Genomic DNA, 13,974 nt, shown 5'->3' with positions numbered 1-13,974 from the left:
ACGCCAGTGGAGGCTCGAGGGAGGGGCATGGCGGGTTTTAATGACTAATGAATCAGATGGTCAGGCTGACCTTATGTACAGGATATTATCTAAACATGATACGAGAGTAATGAGGGGTTTAACTGACAGGTGTATGTCGTACAAAACATGTACTAGTATACCTTCCATATCACTATATAATATTAAGTAAGTATTACACAACATTTTTTATTTTTTATACTTTTTATTTTTTTGACATAATTTATTCAAGTTAATTGTCCACGATTTTACATGGCCCTGTACATTGCCACGTGGACTGGCATACCAGGGTTTATATTTTTATATTTGGGTTTGAGTTGCTTAAAGCAATAATACTCATCTAATTATTCAGTTACACAACATTTGCGTCTGCTAGTGGATGGTGCAATGATGTTCCAACTTCCCCTGTGGCTAAATACATCTAGATCTACGTTTGTTTGTTGTTTAACGCCTCACTCAGCAATATTTCAGCTATATGATGGCGGTCTGTAAATGTTCGAGTCTGGACCAGACAATCCAATTATTGACATCATGATCATCGATCCCTGCAATTGGGATGCGATGACATGCACCAACCAAGTCCCGTTACGACAAGCATGGGTTGCTGAAGACCTATTCTACTCCGGATCTTCGCGGGTGCTAGATCTAATATCGCAGTACTATATGAGGGCAGATTGTGTGTCATCGTACTCCGATGGAGTGGATTGTTACTCACAATATCGATCACTGGATTGTCAGGTCCAGACTTGACCGCCATAAAGTGAACATTGCTATTTTAGTTCAATAATCTTAAACGCAATGTTTAACTCCATTTCACCTCACCTTTATAAAAAGAAGAAACAAAGTGGATATTTGTTTGGTGATCTGAAAAAAGGCCCACTTGATTTGATGGAATTATATTACATGTTTGACAAACAATTCCATTTGAACGTGATGAGGCCATATATAGAGAGATAAACCCCTTACGGATGTGCGTCTCGCAGATATAATGACTCACGTTTGTTTATGCTGAAATTAAGGGGTGACTGTGTACATAGTTTGTTGACTATAATATCGAGTGTCATGAGAGTTTTTAAAAACAAATACCTCTGACAGGTAAGTACTGTCACTGTTTGGCACAAGGGCCAAAGCTTAGGGAAACATAAGATAATGCTTTGTCTAAATTTGGGTTATTTTTTTTAACAAAATATTTCTCTTAAATGAAGTCTTATCGGGGTCATACACATATTATATTCATGTCAGTATGGTGTGAGGCACAACTATTTTCACAAAGCAATATTTATTTCAGAAGTTATCGATGGACAACAGAAGGTCAGTGAGTTATTGTTGTTTTTCGCCGTACGCATCAAAACATGGCGGTGTGGGTCAGCAAAACCGATGGTTGGCAGCACGAGGCACGAAATGCGCTGGCAGGGTATACGATGACGCACAATCCAGGGTATACGATGACGCACATTCCAGGTCACACGATGACGTCAAACCCACCCAATCCCCATTGCTCTTACAATATTGCAAGGGTTACATCGTTGAATATTTGATAGGTTCCGTGAACAGTATATGTGTGTGAGAGATTTTATTGCCTAACGATATTACTGTCATTTTAATCTAGGTGATAGGTCTCGTGATATTGAGCTATTGAATACCAAAGGTTTCTAGGTGTGAATACGACCATGACATGAAAATAACAACTAAATATGGTCTAGGAAAATAATTAGACACGAGAACGAGTGTAGCACAATACAGTTTAATTGTTTGATAGGCATCTCTTAGAAGTTGAAGGAGGACAAAGTAGACACAATTTATGGATAACAATTTTTTTACTTAACTGTAATAGCGACGTTTCGGTATAGATCCTTATACCGTTGTCAAGCAAGGCTGAATAATGAACATGGTACGGAATATAATTATATAGCTCGTAGGGGGAGGAGTACAACTATACATTGTTTAAAAAATCTCATATACCATGCCTGCTGTACTGTTTGTATAACAACTTATCATAAATATATGGGAGTCGGTTAAGTACATGCCTAAACGTTGACTGAATGTTTAATGTTGTCTCACTTTTTTATGAACATGATGAGATTAAGGGGGCGGGTCATGTAAAAGTGACAGCGAAAGAGGGGGTTGCCGAAATTTATCACCACTATAATGAAAACGTTATAAATATAAATTTGAACATTATTTAGGGGCTGGTCATTTATTAATGTGTCATGGAAAAAAATGAGGGTTTCAGCAAAATATGTCACAGTCCTAAGACGAATCCCAAGCCCTAATGTGAATAAAAGCGAACAGCGTTTGGGATGTACCAATCTAAATCGTATTTATAATATCAGATTATTTCGTACTTTTTAAAAATTGAAATTTCAAATATTCTGGCTATTTTTTGTGGCCTACGTAAAACCTTTATATCCTGACAGAAGTTTGAGTAATTCGCTTGATGACGTAACACTGCAACAGCGCTTACTCGGTTGTCTTTGCGATGTGAGCAGAAATAATCAGCTTGTAATGCATTGCAACATTGTGTTCAAAGTGGGATTATTCCATTCACACGCCGCGCGGCTTTTACGCATTTATTACAAACCATTGTGTCAGAAATCCATCATTAGCAGTAGTTTAGCATTTCCCCTGACCATTCCACGGTTCGATGACTCCCCGCCGCTCGGTCTGCCTTATACGGTCTGGCCTTGCAAGACAGCAACCGCGTGGACACGCCCATTGTGCCAGCGCCGGCTTTTGGTCGCCGGGACAGGTGTATGACACAGTCCGCAATCACGTTGATACGGAAAGAAACAGCGTGGCAATAGATTTCCTGGTCAAGCATAACATCAGACCAGCTTTAGGCATACACTGAACGAACCCTCATATATTTATCATAAGTTGTTGAAGGTTCTGCATTAATCGAAGAGCATCGAGTTTCAGTCCTGCCACCCCTGCTCTTGGACTCTCCCACTCCAGATCTGAGAAGCCGGTAGTCGAGAGTGATCCCAACGGATACCGTGTTCTAGCTTTGTCAACACTACAGTCAGTCCTCCAGTGTCGCTGTGCTTTCATCAACTTCATAATTTACATATCAATAGTTTGATAAAGTAAACAGAGTAAATATGTTCAGCAGCGGCACACGCACGGTGCGAACATTTTTCTCAGATGGATCGGGACCCCCGAAGATGGACACGAAAACGTACTCGTTCGGAGGAGATGGTGGTCCAAGCGTTGGCATGGGAGGTGGAGAGTTCAACATTGGCTTTGGAAGTTCCTTTGGGGACCGGGGGATGCGTTTTAGCCAAGGGGGTGATGCTGGGGGTGGTGGCAGCTCATCGGGAGGATTTTCCATCCCCGGGGGATACCGCTTCTCGGGCTTTACCCAGGGTGGGGGAGGGCAGGGGGGTCACGGCCGTCACTGCAGCCGAGAGCCAGATATCGGTGGAAGGGCTACTAGAAAAGAAAAGAAGAACCCCTTTGCGGGTGTTGTCAACCAAAAATACGCTGATATAAAGGCAAAGTGTTTGCAAGAAGGAATACTGTTCGAGGACCCCGAGTTTCCGACAGTCGATTCATCAATATTCTTCAGCCGTGCACCCCCAAGGCCATTTGAGTGGAAAAGACCGACGGTATGTTGTTTCAATGTTTATTTTTATTGCAGATCATCATAATTATTATGCACGTACAATTATCACTTAAAAATCTGTCAAATTTATACTGGTGGCCATGCATTTATCAGCCGTACATAGGCTAGTCGTGTTTTGCATGGCGATTACCGACTATAAACATGATAAATATACCCCTGACTGTTATAATAGCCTCAACGAGCGACTGTATATTTTCACTAATCGTCATTCCATTCAAAATGTTACCATAGTAATCAACTGTATCAAAGCAAACCTTTGTTGACATTATTTCATGCACAATTTTTGCTTTTCTAAGAGGGTTTTAACATTGTGAAAATGTACGTTTTTCTAGGAGGGTTAAACATTGTGAAAATGAACATTAACCCAATTCAAACATTAAGGTGTCCTTGACGAAGTACTAACGTGGGGAGAATCTTTAGAATTTGTCAGTTTGCAGCTATAAGGGAACAAACCCCACAATGTTTACAACTGAAAACTAATCAATTATATATTTCTACATTAAGATACTGTAGTATACTCCCCAGGGAGCTTAGAATGAAAATCGAGTGCACACTGATCCAATGACCGTGGGTAATAAGCATCCACTTGGTGAATGAAATTTGATGAATTATAAATGCACATTATTATACTTACACTGAGATAATTATCGACAGGTGATATTGGTTAAAGAATCAGAATGGTTGTATTGTGGTATGAATGCAGGTTTTTATAGGTTTTTTATCTGTGCACTAGATTGTAAATATTTGATCATGAACTATTTCAATGAGATAACGGATGATATAAATCATGTTGGTATTAGCTGAGCTTGGCAACACATTACTGGCAGCTGATCTATGGGTTGTATTACCTGTTATCCACTGACGGCTAGAACATTTTAACTTGTGTCAACTCATCGTTGTTCTGTTATAGTCCCCAATGTTCCCTGAATGTGTTGGTCTGGTCTGGGTTGTTGTTTAACGCCGCACTCAGCAATATTCCAGCTATATAACGGCGGTCTGTAAATAATCGAATCTGGACCAGACAATCCAGTGATTGATATCATGAGCATCGATCCACGCTATTGGGATCAATGACATGCATCAACCAAGTCAGCGAGCCTGACCACCCGATCCCGTTAGTCGCTTCTTACGACAAGCATAGTCACCTTTTACAGCAAGCATGGGTTGCTGAAGACCTATTCTACCCGGCTCTTCACGGGCCCCTGAATGTGTTAATGTGTGTATCATGTGTATTGGAAGGAAACAGTTTCCTGAGGAAAATTATAATAAGCTGATATTTATGATATGCATTATGAAGCAGAGTCTGTCACATTGTTGAATATATTTGATCCAAGTCAATTACCCAGGCCATGTGGTGTATTCAAACTGTATCCTTGATATGAATCACTTTGGCCATATTGTCTCCAGGGGTTATTGTGTACAATTGTTTATTGGACATTTGGTTAATTGGTCATCAGGTATTGAACTATACCATGTATATTGCATTAGATAACGGTTTTATGAGTTTAAATTAAAACGTTCAAGCACAAAGTTGCATGCGGATCGATAAGATTTGTGTTCAACTTCCTGTGTAAACACTTTTTGAGCTTGATGAGAGTATTGCTGGTTGAAAGAGATTCTATTCTTGATGCAGTCTACTTTTAGACTTTGAAACCGTATTTCATTGCTTGTCAGGCATATCTTGAAGTACAGCTTTCTGGCTCAACTCACAAGATGATTCTGACTCTACTCACAAGATGATTCTGACTTGACCTTGAACCTTCACCTTGTGGGACTATGCTTCCCACAGCCTACTAAATACCTTAATGATTACCAGGTGTAAAAATGAAGTCTGTTGCCATGGCGATACACTGGTTATCAAGCCTTGGATGTTTTCAGTAAAGCGAGACACATATTTTTGTTTATTAATGACAGCACACAGCGCTTATGATGGGGCTATTTGGCAACAAGACAGTACTTTGTTACAGTGCCAGGAGTTTGTATCATGTGACACATAAAGCAGACAAGATTGCCTTATAAAGATGGATTCTTCAACCTGTCAAGTGCACTAGGCATGGCGTATGGTCTGCCAGGACAGTGAGACTACCATGGATTCTTCAACCTGTCAAGTGCACTAGGCATGGCATATGGTCTGCCAGGACAGTGAGAGACTACCATGGATTCTCCAACCTGTCAAGTGCACTAGGCATGGCGTATTGTCTGCCAGGACAGTGAGAGACTACCATGGATTCTCCAACCTGTCAAGTGCACTAGGCATGGCGTATTGTCTGCCAGGACAGTGAGAGACTACCATGGATTCTCCAACCTGTCAAGTGCACTAGGCATGGCGTATGGTCTGCCAGGACAGTGAGACTACCATGGATTCTTCAACCTGTCAAGTGCACTAGGCATGGCGTATTGTCTGCCAGGACAGTGAGAGACTACCATGGATTCTCCAACCTGTCAAGTGCACTAGGCATGGCGTATGGTCTGCCAGGACAGTGAGACTACCATGGATTCTCCAACCTGTCAAGTGCACTAGGCATGGCGTATGGTCTGCCAGGACAGTGAGAGACTACCATGGATTCTCCAACCTGTCAAGTGCACTAGGCATGGCGTATGGTCTGCCAGGACAGTGAGAGACTACCATGGATTCTTCAACCTGTCAAGTGCTCTAGGCATAGCGTATGGTCTGCCAGGACAGTGAGAGACTACCACGGATTCTCCAACCTGTCAAGTGCACTAGGCATGGCATATGGTCTGCCAGGACAGTGAGACTACCACGGATTCTCCAACCTGTCAAGTGCACTAGGCATGGCGTATGGTCTGCCAGGACAGTGAGACTACCACGGAGTCTCCAACCTGTCAAGTGCACTAGGCATGGCATATGGTCTGCCAGGACAGTGAGACTACCATGGATTCTCCAACCTGTCAAGTGCACTAGGCATGGCGTATGGTCTGCCAGGACAGTGAGAGACTACCATGGAGTCTCTGAAATGAATATTTTACAGTAAAACAGTTGTTGAATTATTTTAATGAAATATAATAAAAAGTAGCCGAGAGACTCTCCACAGTTTCAGAAACTGCAGTAATTATAGACTTGCATGGGCTGTATTGGATATAATTGTTTCAGGGTCGTTTTGACAGATTACAAAAGTGCTAGCAGGATTAGTCAGGTGGTATAGTGATATAGGTCTTGTATGTCTGCACTAGTCAACTTAATACTGTTCTGCAATTCTCATTGATACAAAAAACTGTTGGAAAAAAGGTAATACAATGTTTCTCATTGTACATCTGATAAGCTTATTTTCAGATGGGCAGGTCTTTTCCTTTTTTGACAGTAAGCAGACCTTGGTGGTGTGGGCAAGGACAGATAACTCTCTCCTTAAAATCCTCACATTCCATGAACCAGTGTTGAGGCCAGATTATTTACTTAAAAAAACTGATTGATTGATTTTTGCATGGCATGTTTTAGATGACACATCTTCTTCATATTGACTCTTCATTGACTTCAATGTCAAGACCGCCTCCGTGGTCTAGTGGTAGAGCGTCCACCTGGAGCGGAAGGTCCGGGGTTCGATCCCCGGCCACAGCATACCAAAAGACGTTAAAAGATGGTACTGATTGTTACCCTGTCTGGCGCTCGGCATTAAGGGGCTAAAAACAAGGACTGGTAGGCTCGGAGTCAGTATACTGTGTCTGAGTTGGGTATTAATGTTAAACTGCGGCATGGTATCTCAGTGAGCTAGCACTATAAATCGGCATCAGTCCAGACTAGTACAAGCAGCCACACACACACACGAGCATGCACGTCGCTATATAAGTGCAATAATCTTGGACGTGACGTTAAACCCCATTTCACCTCACCACCTTAAATGTCAATTTTGTAACTGTGTGTTTTGTGCCATTTTAAGTCTTTGCAGGATGTGGAGAATGTACATGTTATTTGGAGATATTAAATTAACCTCAGTTCATCTGTCATACACACTGAATAAAGTTAAATTCGTATTTAAAAAATTAATGTAAGTAACATCAAACAAAGAATTTGCATTTGTAAACATATTTTGGATTGAAGAAAATCCTGGTTGGTCCACATTGTAAAGATGGCCTGTGTGGATATATGCCACACAAACTTGTGTCTGTCCAAGTTCCTGATATGCAACAGTAGCTGGAGTGTCTGTCCCTGTGTATGCTAGAGCTTAGGGAGGCTGATGTCATGGTACAAGCGTCTGTGGTATGGAGATACCCTCATCTGCTAATTGCTGTGAGTGGTGTTGTATTTCAGTACATAAACTGGCAGTCAGCTGACAGAACGCTATGATAAGGAATTGTTACATCAGATGACTGACAGATTTCACTGATCAGTTTATACCCGAGTGAGTATTCTTGGTTACAATAGTACCCTCTCCCCAGAGAGAGAGGTTGGTCATCAGTCACCTGTTTGCCTGGTCCAGACTTGAATATTTTCAGGCTGCTGACATTGAACTGGAATTGCAAAGTCTTGTGATTGAGTCTCGACCTCACAAACCAGGGATTGATATTGTGAGCAACGTCCTACGCTGTTGGGGTAATGACTCACTATCATTCAAGTCACCTGACCTGACCACACGATCCATTAAGTCACACTTTGCGACAAACATAGCATACTGGGGATAACTTCTAATCCGGAACACCACAGGTGATCAAGCAGTATGCAGCTAACCGAATAACAATGTAAACTCCGTTTTTGCTTACAAAATGTGCATACTCAAGACAGCATACCAAGTGTTTTCAGTTCAATTAAGGAATACAAGGAAGGTATTTGTTCATGGTGTTATGACTCACTTCATAAAAATCAAAAAGGTTTGCTTAAACAAGTGCTTACTCTGTATCTCATCTCCCCCATTGTTAGTATGCACTATTCAAATATTATTATAGCGATCTGAGTACATGCTGAGTTTAGTTGACAATGTGAAGCAAGGTGTTCACCAGGGTTCAAGCGAGTCTCCATGTTGCTTTTACTTACTTACTCAAGCAGACACTTCTTTGTACGCGGAGGACATTACAGTGCAGAGTCACTCATGGTGGTTATTGTCGATCATACAATTAGCTTCACAGGAGACTTAGCTGCTTAGTGCTTATGATGTATTATTAACTGACTTTATGGAGGCTTGTTGTGGTATAACCGTGCTGTATGCAATTATTTTAATGTGTGTTCATGGCATTTGAAATGAAAATCCTGTATTGGATGTTGCAATTTGGTTTAGTACTTTTGATTAGCAATATGATATTGGTGATATAGTGTTTGGAACATATTATCATGGGTGGTTATGGTGATATGTTTTTTTATAATGTTGTGATAGGTGACATTACACGTGGCCACAATAAAACAGTGATTAGATTTTTGTGAATTTTTTTATTAAATGGGATGGAAGAGGTATTTGTAAACAAACAAACTAATGGGCATCAGTGTACAATAACTGTAGACAGGCGTGCTGCGTTAAACAACAAACAAACAAACAAACTGAATGATAGGTTGGTTAGTGAGTAGAGTTGGGAAGTGGATGTTAGATCAATAAGTTTAATGGCAATGTTCTGTTAAGTAAAAAGTGATCGCACCTAACAGAAACAAGCACATCTGCACTTTATTTGTCAAAAATAACGCTAGTCACACTCCTTCTCACATATATGTATATATACTTCCTCAAGTAATATGTACTAAGTAGTGAAAGCACCTTATCAGGAACCAAAACTATCTCAGGACTTGAGTGAGGGGGAGAATTATTATATTTCATTTATGGAAAAATGTGTCCGATTGCAGTGTCATTTGGAGCTTCTGATCAATCTTAAAACATAATTCATTTATCATGGTCTGTTGTACAGCCCTTTAATATCCCAAAATATAGAGATTGTCCTTCTTTTGCTAATACACTTCTGACAGTGGTGAAAGACTAGCTATAGTGACGCTGTGGATTTGACATTGTGGCCGGTGTTTGCTGAGTTAGGTCTGAGCGGTGACTGTACATTATAAGCACATAAGCACATCATCATTCTACAGTGTGTTCAGTGCTATTGTTAGTCTGAAGAGGCACTTTGGCCTTGGCACCAATAATCACATTCCTGTGTAAGCCCAGACCTCTGGAAGCGATCATGGTAATTCAGCTCTGCGGAGGTGTAGCAATTCTTTCACTTGTAGTTGTAGTGTCCACAGACTGGGTACAATGAGATGGCCTCAGGCAACATATACTGAGTAGGTAGGCTGGGGGAGAAGTGTAGATCAGTTAGTCACGCTATCTGACGTCTCACCTGCGAATGTTTACCAGAAACGTTCATAGTCGACCACTCAAGTTAAATGGTTATATCCTGAGGCTTTCTAAACATGTCAACCGTGTACGTTATTCTTAGGTATTGTCAACTTGTGGGACATGTATATTGTTGCAAGCAGTATTGCTCCCATTTAGCCCTCTTTTGTACGTTTGTTTGTTTGTTGTTTAACACCTCACTCAGCAATATTCCAGCTATATGATGGCGGTCTGTAAATAATCGAGTCTGGACCAGAAATCCAGTGATTGACATCATGAGCATCGATCCACGCAATTGGGATCAATGACATGCATGAACCAAGTCAGCGAGCCTGACCACCCGATCCCGTTAGTCGCCTCTTACGACAAGCATAGTCGCCTTTTGTGGCAAGCATGGGTTGCTGAAGACCTATTCCACCCAGATCTTCACGGGTCCTCTTTTGTACGAAAAAACTTGAGAACACATGTCCGTTCTTCTTTTTAAGTCGGGGAGGCCTCTATATAGCTTGGAAATGAAGCCCCAATGATGATTGTTGACTGTTGACTAGTTCATGGCAGAATATAATGATGTATCTGCTGTATATGCAGGGTTCCAGATTAGGGTTTGAGTCATGGAGTCATGGAGTATTTTCTCATATGTTGTCATTCACGTTAGGTATTTAGTCTTCTTTGGGGGGAACTGGTGGCCCAGTCGTCTAAGGTGTCACGAATTGTTGTGCAGAGTTACGTCCCTTGGGCACACCAGAAACCTATGATTGTGGGTTCGAATCCCGGTTCGCCCGGATTATGTTTCTAGGTTTGTCAGCACCATACCCGTTCTCATGGGTTTCACTGAAGTGGTAAATGTCTAAGACCTGCATCACTTTGGGCTTTCTTCCCACATTAGGCTGACACGCCGTGATATAACTGGAATACTGTTAAAAGCTGTGTTAAACCCTATTCATTCATTAATCTTCTTTGGGAAATAATATTATACTCACTGGAGACCAGTTTATGTGGTTTCGTAAACCAATGAGAGGAATTCTTTTTGAGAATAATTCTACATCTGTGCTGTTTCAAGTAACAGCGATACATGTAGTTCCAATAAGCAAGATGTTGCACAATCGTGCATTATTCACTGAGGATTTCATGTATATGTGATAACTATGAATCAGTCAGTTGATATCTGTAAAGACATGAAGCTGAAAAAGCTACGTTAGGTAATTATGCAGTGTCATACTACAACCGGGTTGTCAAATCTCTTCATGTGTATTTCTACAAAGGCAACTCAAAATAATTGTGTACAAGGGGTTTAGATTGCGTATTTTATGTAAATATACAGGTTGTCTGGATCTCTGTTCATGGTACGATGTTACGATGTTAGACTTTGATGTTATTTATATGGAAGAAGGATCTGTTGATTGAAAATCTGTGTTCTGGTGATTGAATTATTTGTGCAAATTGTTATTTTTTATCAGTTGCTTTTTAAGAAAACACACCATCTCTGACCATTCGGAAAACAAAATCATAACAAAGTGTGATAGAGACTTTATATGGAATAAGAATCTCTGAATATTGATAGCAGCTCTTTCTGGTTTATCATGGTTTAACATCGTTGTGGTTTTGTCAGCTGATTTTTCACGAAACGGTAATGGCAACTGCATTGAAAACAGTTCTTTGGATAAATAACATCAATTTACACAATCAGATATCTTCAAATGAAAATATGTCTCCGTACCAAGGCGATACAAAAGAGAATTAGAAAACTTGGGACATCACATGATCAAGCTGTGTGGTAATCTGGCAGTGTACAATCCATTACCATAGTGATGGCTGGGGTGTGTTTGAGAGAAGTGTTTTTGACAAGCCGGGAACTAATTTCAACACCAGTATCAAAGGATGAAATGCACATTGTGAGATTGGATATGTTATAAATATTCATGTTTGTGGTTTTATTATCTGGTTTATCACAAAACACAATCATGACAACTGCATTGAAAAGAGATCTTTGGGTAATAGAAATCTATACAATCAGATCTAATTGCCAACAAATCTTCCAACTGATATGCAGATGTGTCTCTATGGGCGTGTCTCTTCTGGCACGAGGCAGTTTTGTGTGACCTGTGAGAAGTGTCACAGATTCTGTGGTTTCAACCCTCTGTGTCTAGGTGAGTTAGGAGAGAGTGTATTGATCGCTGGTTGTGTGGAGTTAGGCTGGTCAGCTGATGGGTTGGTCAGTATGTCCTGACTTGCCAGGCCAGACATCGATGAACATTGATGAGATTCAACCTTCTCTCAGACACTGGGTCAATATCATAGAACAGCCCAAGGGGACTGTATTGTATGGAAATATAGTGCTATATAAATAGCCTGTCATTACTCTTACCATGTGCTGGTATGTTTTCCAATCCTACACATATTTGTACCGTGTATCCTCATGATCATGCTGGGCTCGATCCCAAGCTTCGTCATACCAAAAGACGTTAAAAGATGGTAATTGTTGTTACCCTGCCTTGCGCTCGGCATTAAGGGGCTAAAACAAGGACTGGTCAGCTCGGAGTCAGTATACTGTGTCTGAGTGGGGTATTCATGTTAAACTGCGGCATGGTATCTCAGTGAGCTAGCACTATAAATTGGCATCAGTCCGGACTAGTACAAGCATCCACACACACACGTGCATGTACGTTGCTATATAAGTGCAATAATCTTGGACGCGACGTTAAACCCTATTTCACCTCACGATCATGCTTCTGTCATGGCTTTCTTACTTCTTTAGGTGCTATGATTGTCATTTTTTTGTCATCAATAACAGTATACAGGAGTTTTCATACCCCAAACAATCAAATTAAGAGTATTGTAACAATCATGAGACCAGTCTTTGAATGGCATTTAGAAGTGAAACACATAAGGAAAATGGAATTTATGATTGCTTCTTCTTTATTATGAGGAACACAACATTTCGGAGTATATGCTTACTCCTTCATCTGGTGAAGGGGCGGTCGGGTAGCCTGGTGGTTTAAGCGTTAGCTCATCACGCGGAAGACCTAGGTTCGATTCCCAACATGGTTACAATGTGTGAAGCCCATTTCTGGTGTCCCCCGCCGTGATATTGCTGGAATATTGCTAAAAGCGGCGTAAAACCATACTCACTCACTCACTCATCTGGTGAATAAATGCTACGAAGCAGAGAACATGTATAGGTACCGGTAAGAACAACAAAAGAGACAAGATAACAAAAGGTGGAAACTGGACAAGGAAAGCCAACAGCTAATTGGCGCTGATAGATGATTAGCAATGCATAGCATTTCATAGCATTTATTGACCTGATGAAGGAGTAAGTATATTTTCCAAAACACGTTCTTCATGATAAAGAAGTTGTCATCCATAAATTCCCTTCCTTAGTGATGGGACAGGCTTTTCAAGCTGTCACTGAATATATGGAAGATGTGATGTCCTATGGTGTATTACCTCTGGTGTAATGCTGCATGGTGAATCTGGTGGAACATGTGTTGTAGGAGGTAGGAGGATGGGCAGGGAAGCTGTGGATCATTTGCCAGGCTGTTACTATCACAGAGCGGCCAAAGTTTATCGGAAGCAATTAACCTCCACCATCTGCTGAATTGTACAAGCAGCACTTGAGCCTCGGTGCCAGAGAAACGTTCTTCTGTTATGACTGTTGTAGTCAAGAAGAGCAAGACGTGATTTGGGCTGGATTAGATAAAGCCCATAGCCTACCAGGTTAACATCATTATCAGGTGCTTTGATAGGTGATAAGGGGTTAATTAACGCAGCTTAAGGAGTGTAAGTTTTTGTCACCAGTAATAAGATTGTCAAGAAAGGTATTTTCTTGTTTCCAAATCATGCATGGTCATTCTCTGGTGTACAAATGAATATCTAGCTACTTTTCATATCTGTGAGAGTAAATTATGAAACTGATTGATCAGTATCAGATGAATATGAGGCAAGGCATTTGAAGGGAAGTCACTCCCATTTCAGATGATAGGGGAGATAACTCTAGTGATAATTTTTTACATCTTTCTCTAATGTCAAATTATCAGGTGCTTCAAAGAAATAAATACGTTAATATCAAGC

At 40.8% G+C, this 13,974-nt stretch overlaps 1 protein-coding gene across 13 annotated transcripts in view; it reads left to right on the top strand.

Moving 5' to 3' along the window:
- The first annotated feature begins 2,801 nt into the window (after positions 1–2,801).
- The window catches only part of LOC124148754 (calpain-B-like), a 93,016-nt gene continuing 81,843 nt past the window's right edge, over positions 2,802–13,974 (top strand). For 3 of the 13 annotated variants that reach the window (XM_046520033.2, XM_046520036.2, XM_046520025.2), the window contains exon 1: positions 2,808–3,626. In XM_046520033.2, coding sequence (XP_046375989.1) covers positions 3,120–3,626 — 507 coding nt within the window. In that variant the 5' untranslated portion in view covers positions 2,808–3,119. Of the gene's footprint in view, positions 3,627–13,974 lie in introns of all 13 variants that reach the window. The other 10 variants (XM_046520023.2, XM_046520026.2, XM_046520029.2 and 7 more) reach the window with 10 other exon arrangements.

This window comes from Haliotis rufescens, unplaced genomic scaffold (assembly GCF_023055435.1).
Source record: "Haliotis rufescens isolate VD_foot unplaced genomic scaffold, xgHalRufe1.0.p SCAF_3, whole genome shotgun sequence".
Lineage (NCBI taxonomy): Eukaryota > Metazoa > Mollusca > Gastropoda > Lepetellida > Haliotidae > Haliotis > Haliotis rufescens.
Note: the sequence above shows the minus strand (reverse complement) of the source record. Positions and strands in the feature narration are given on the sequence as shown.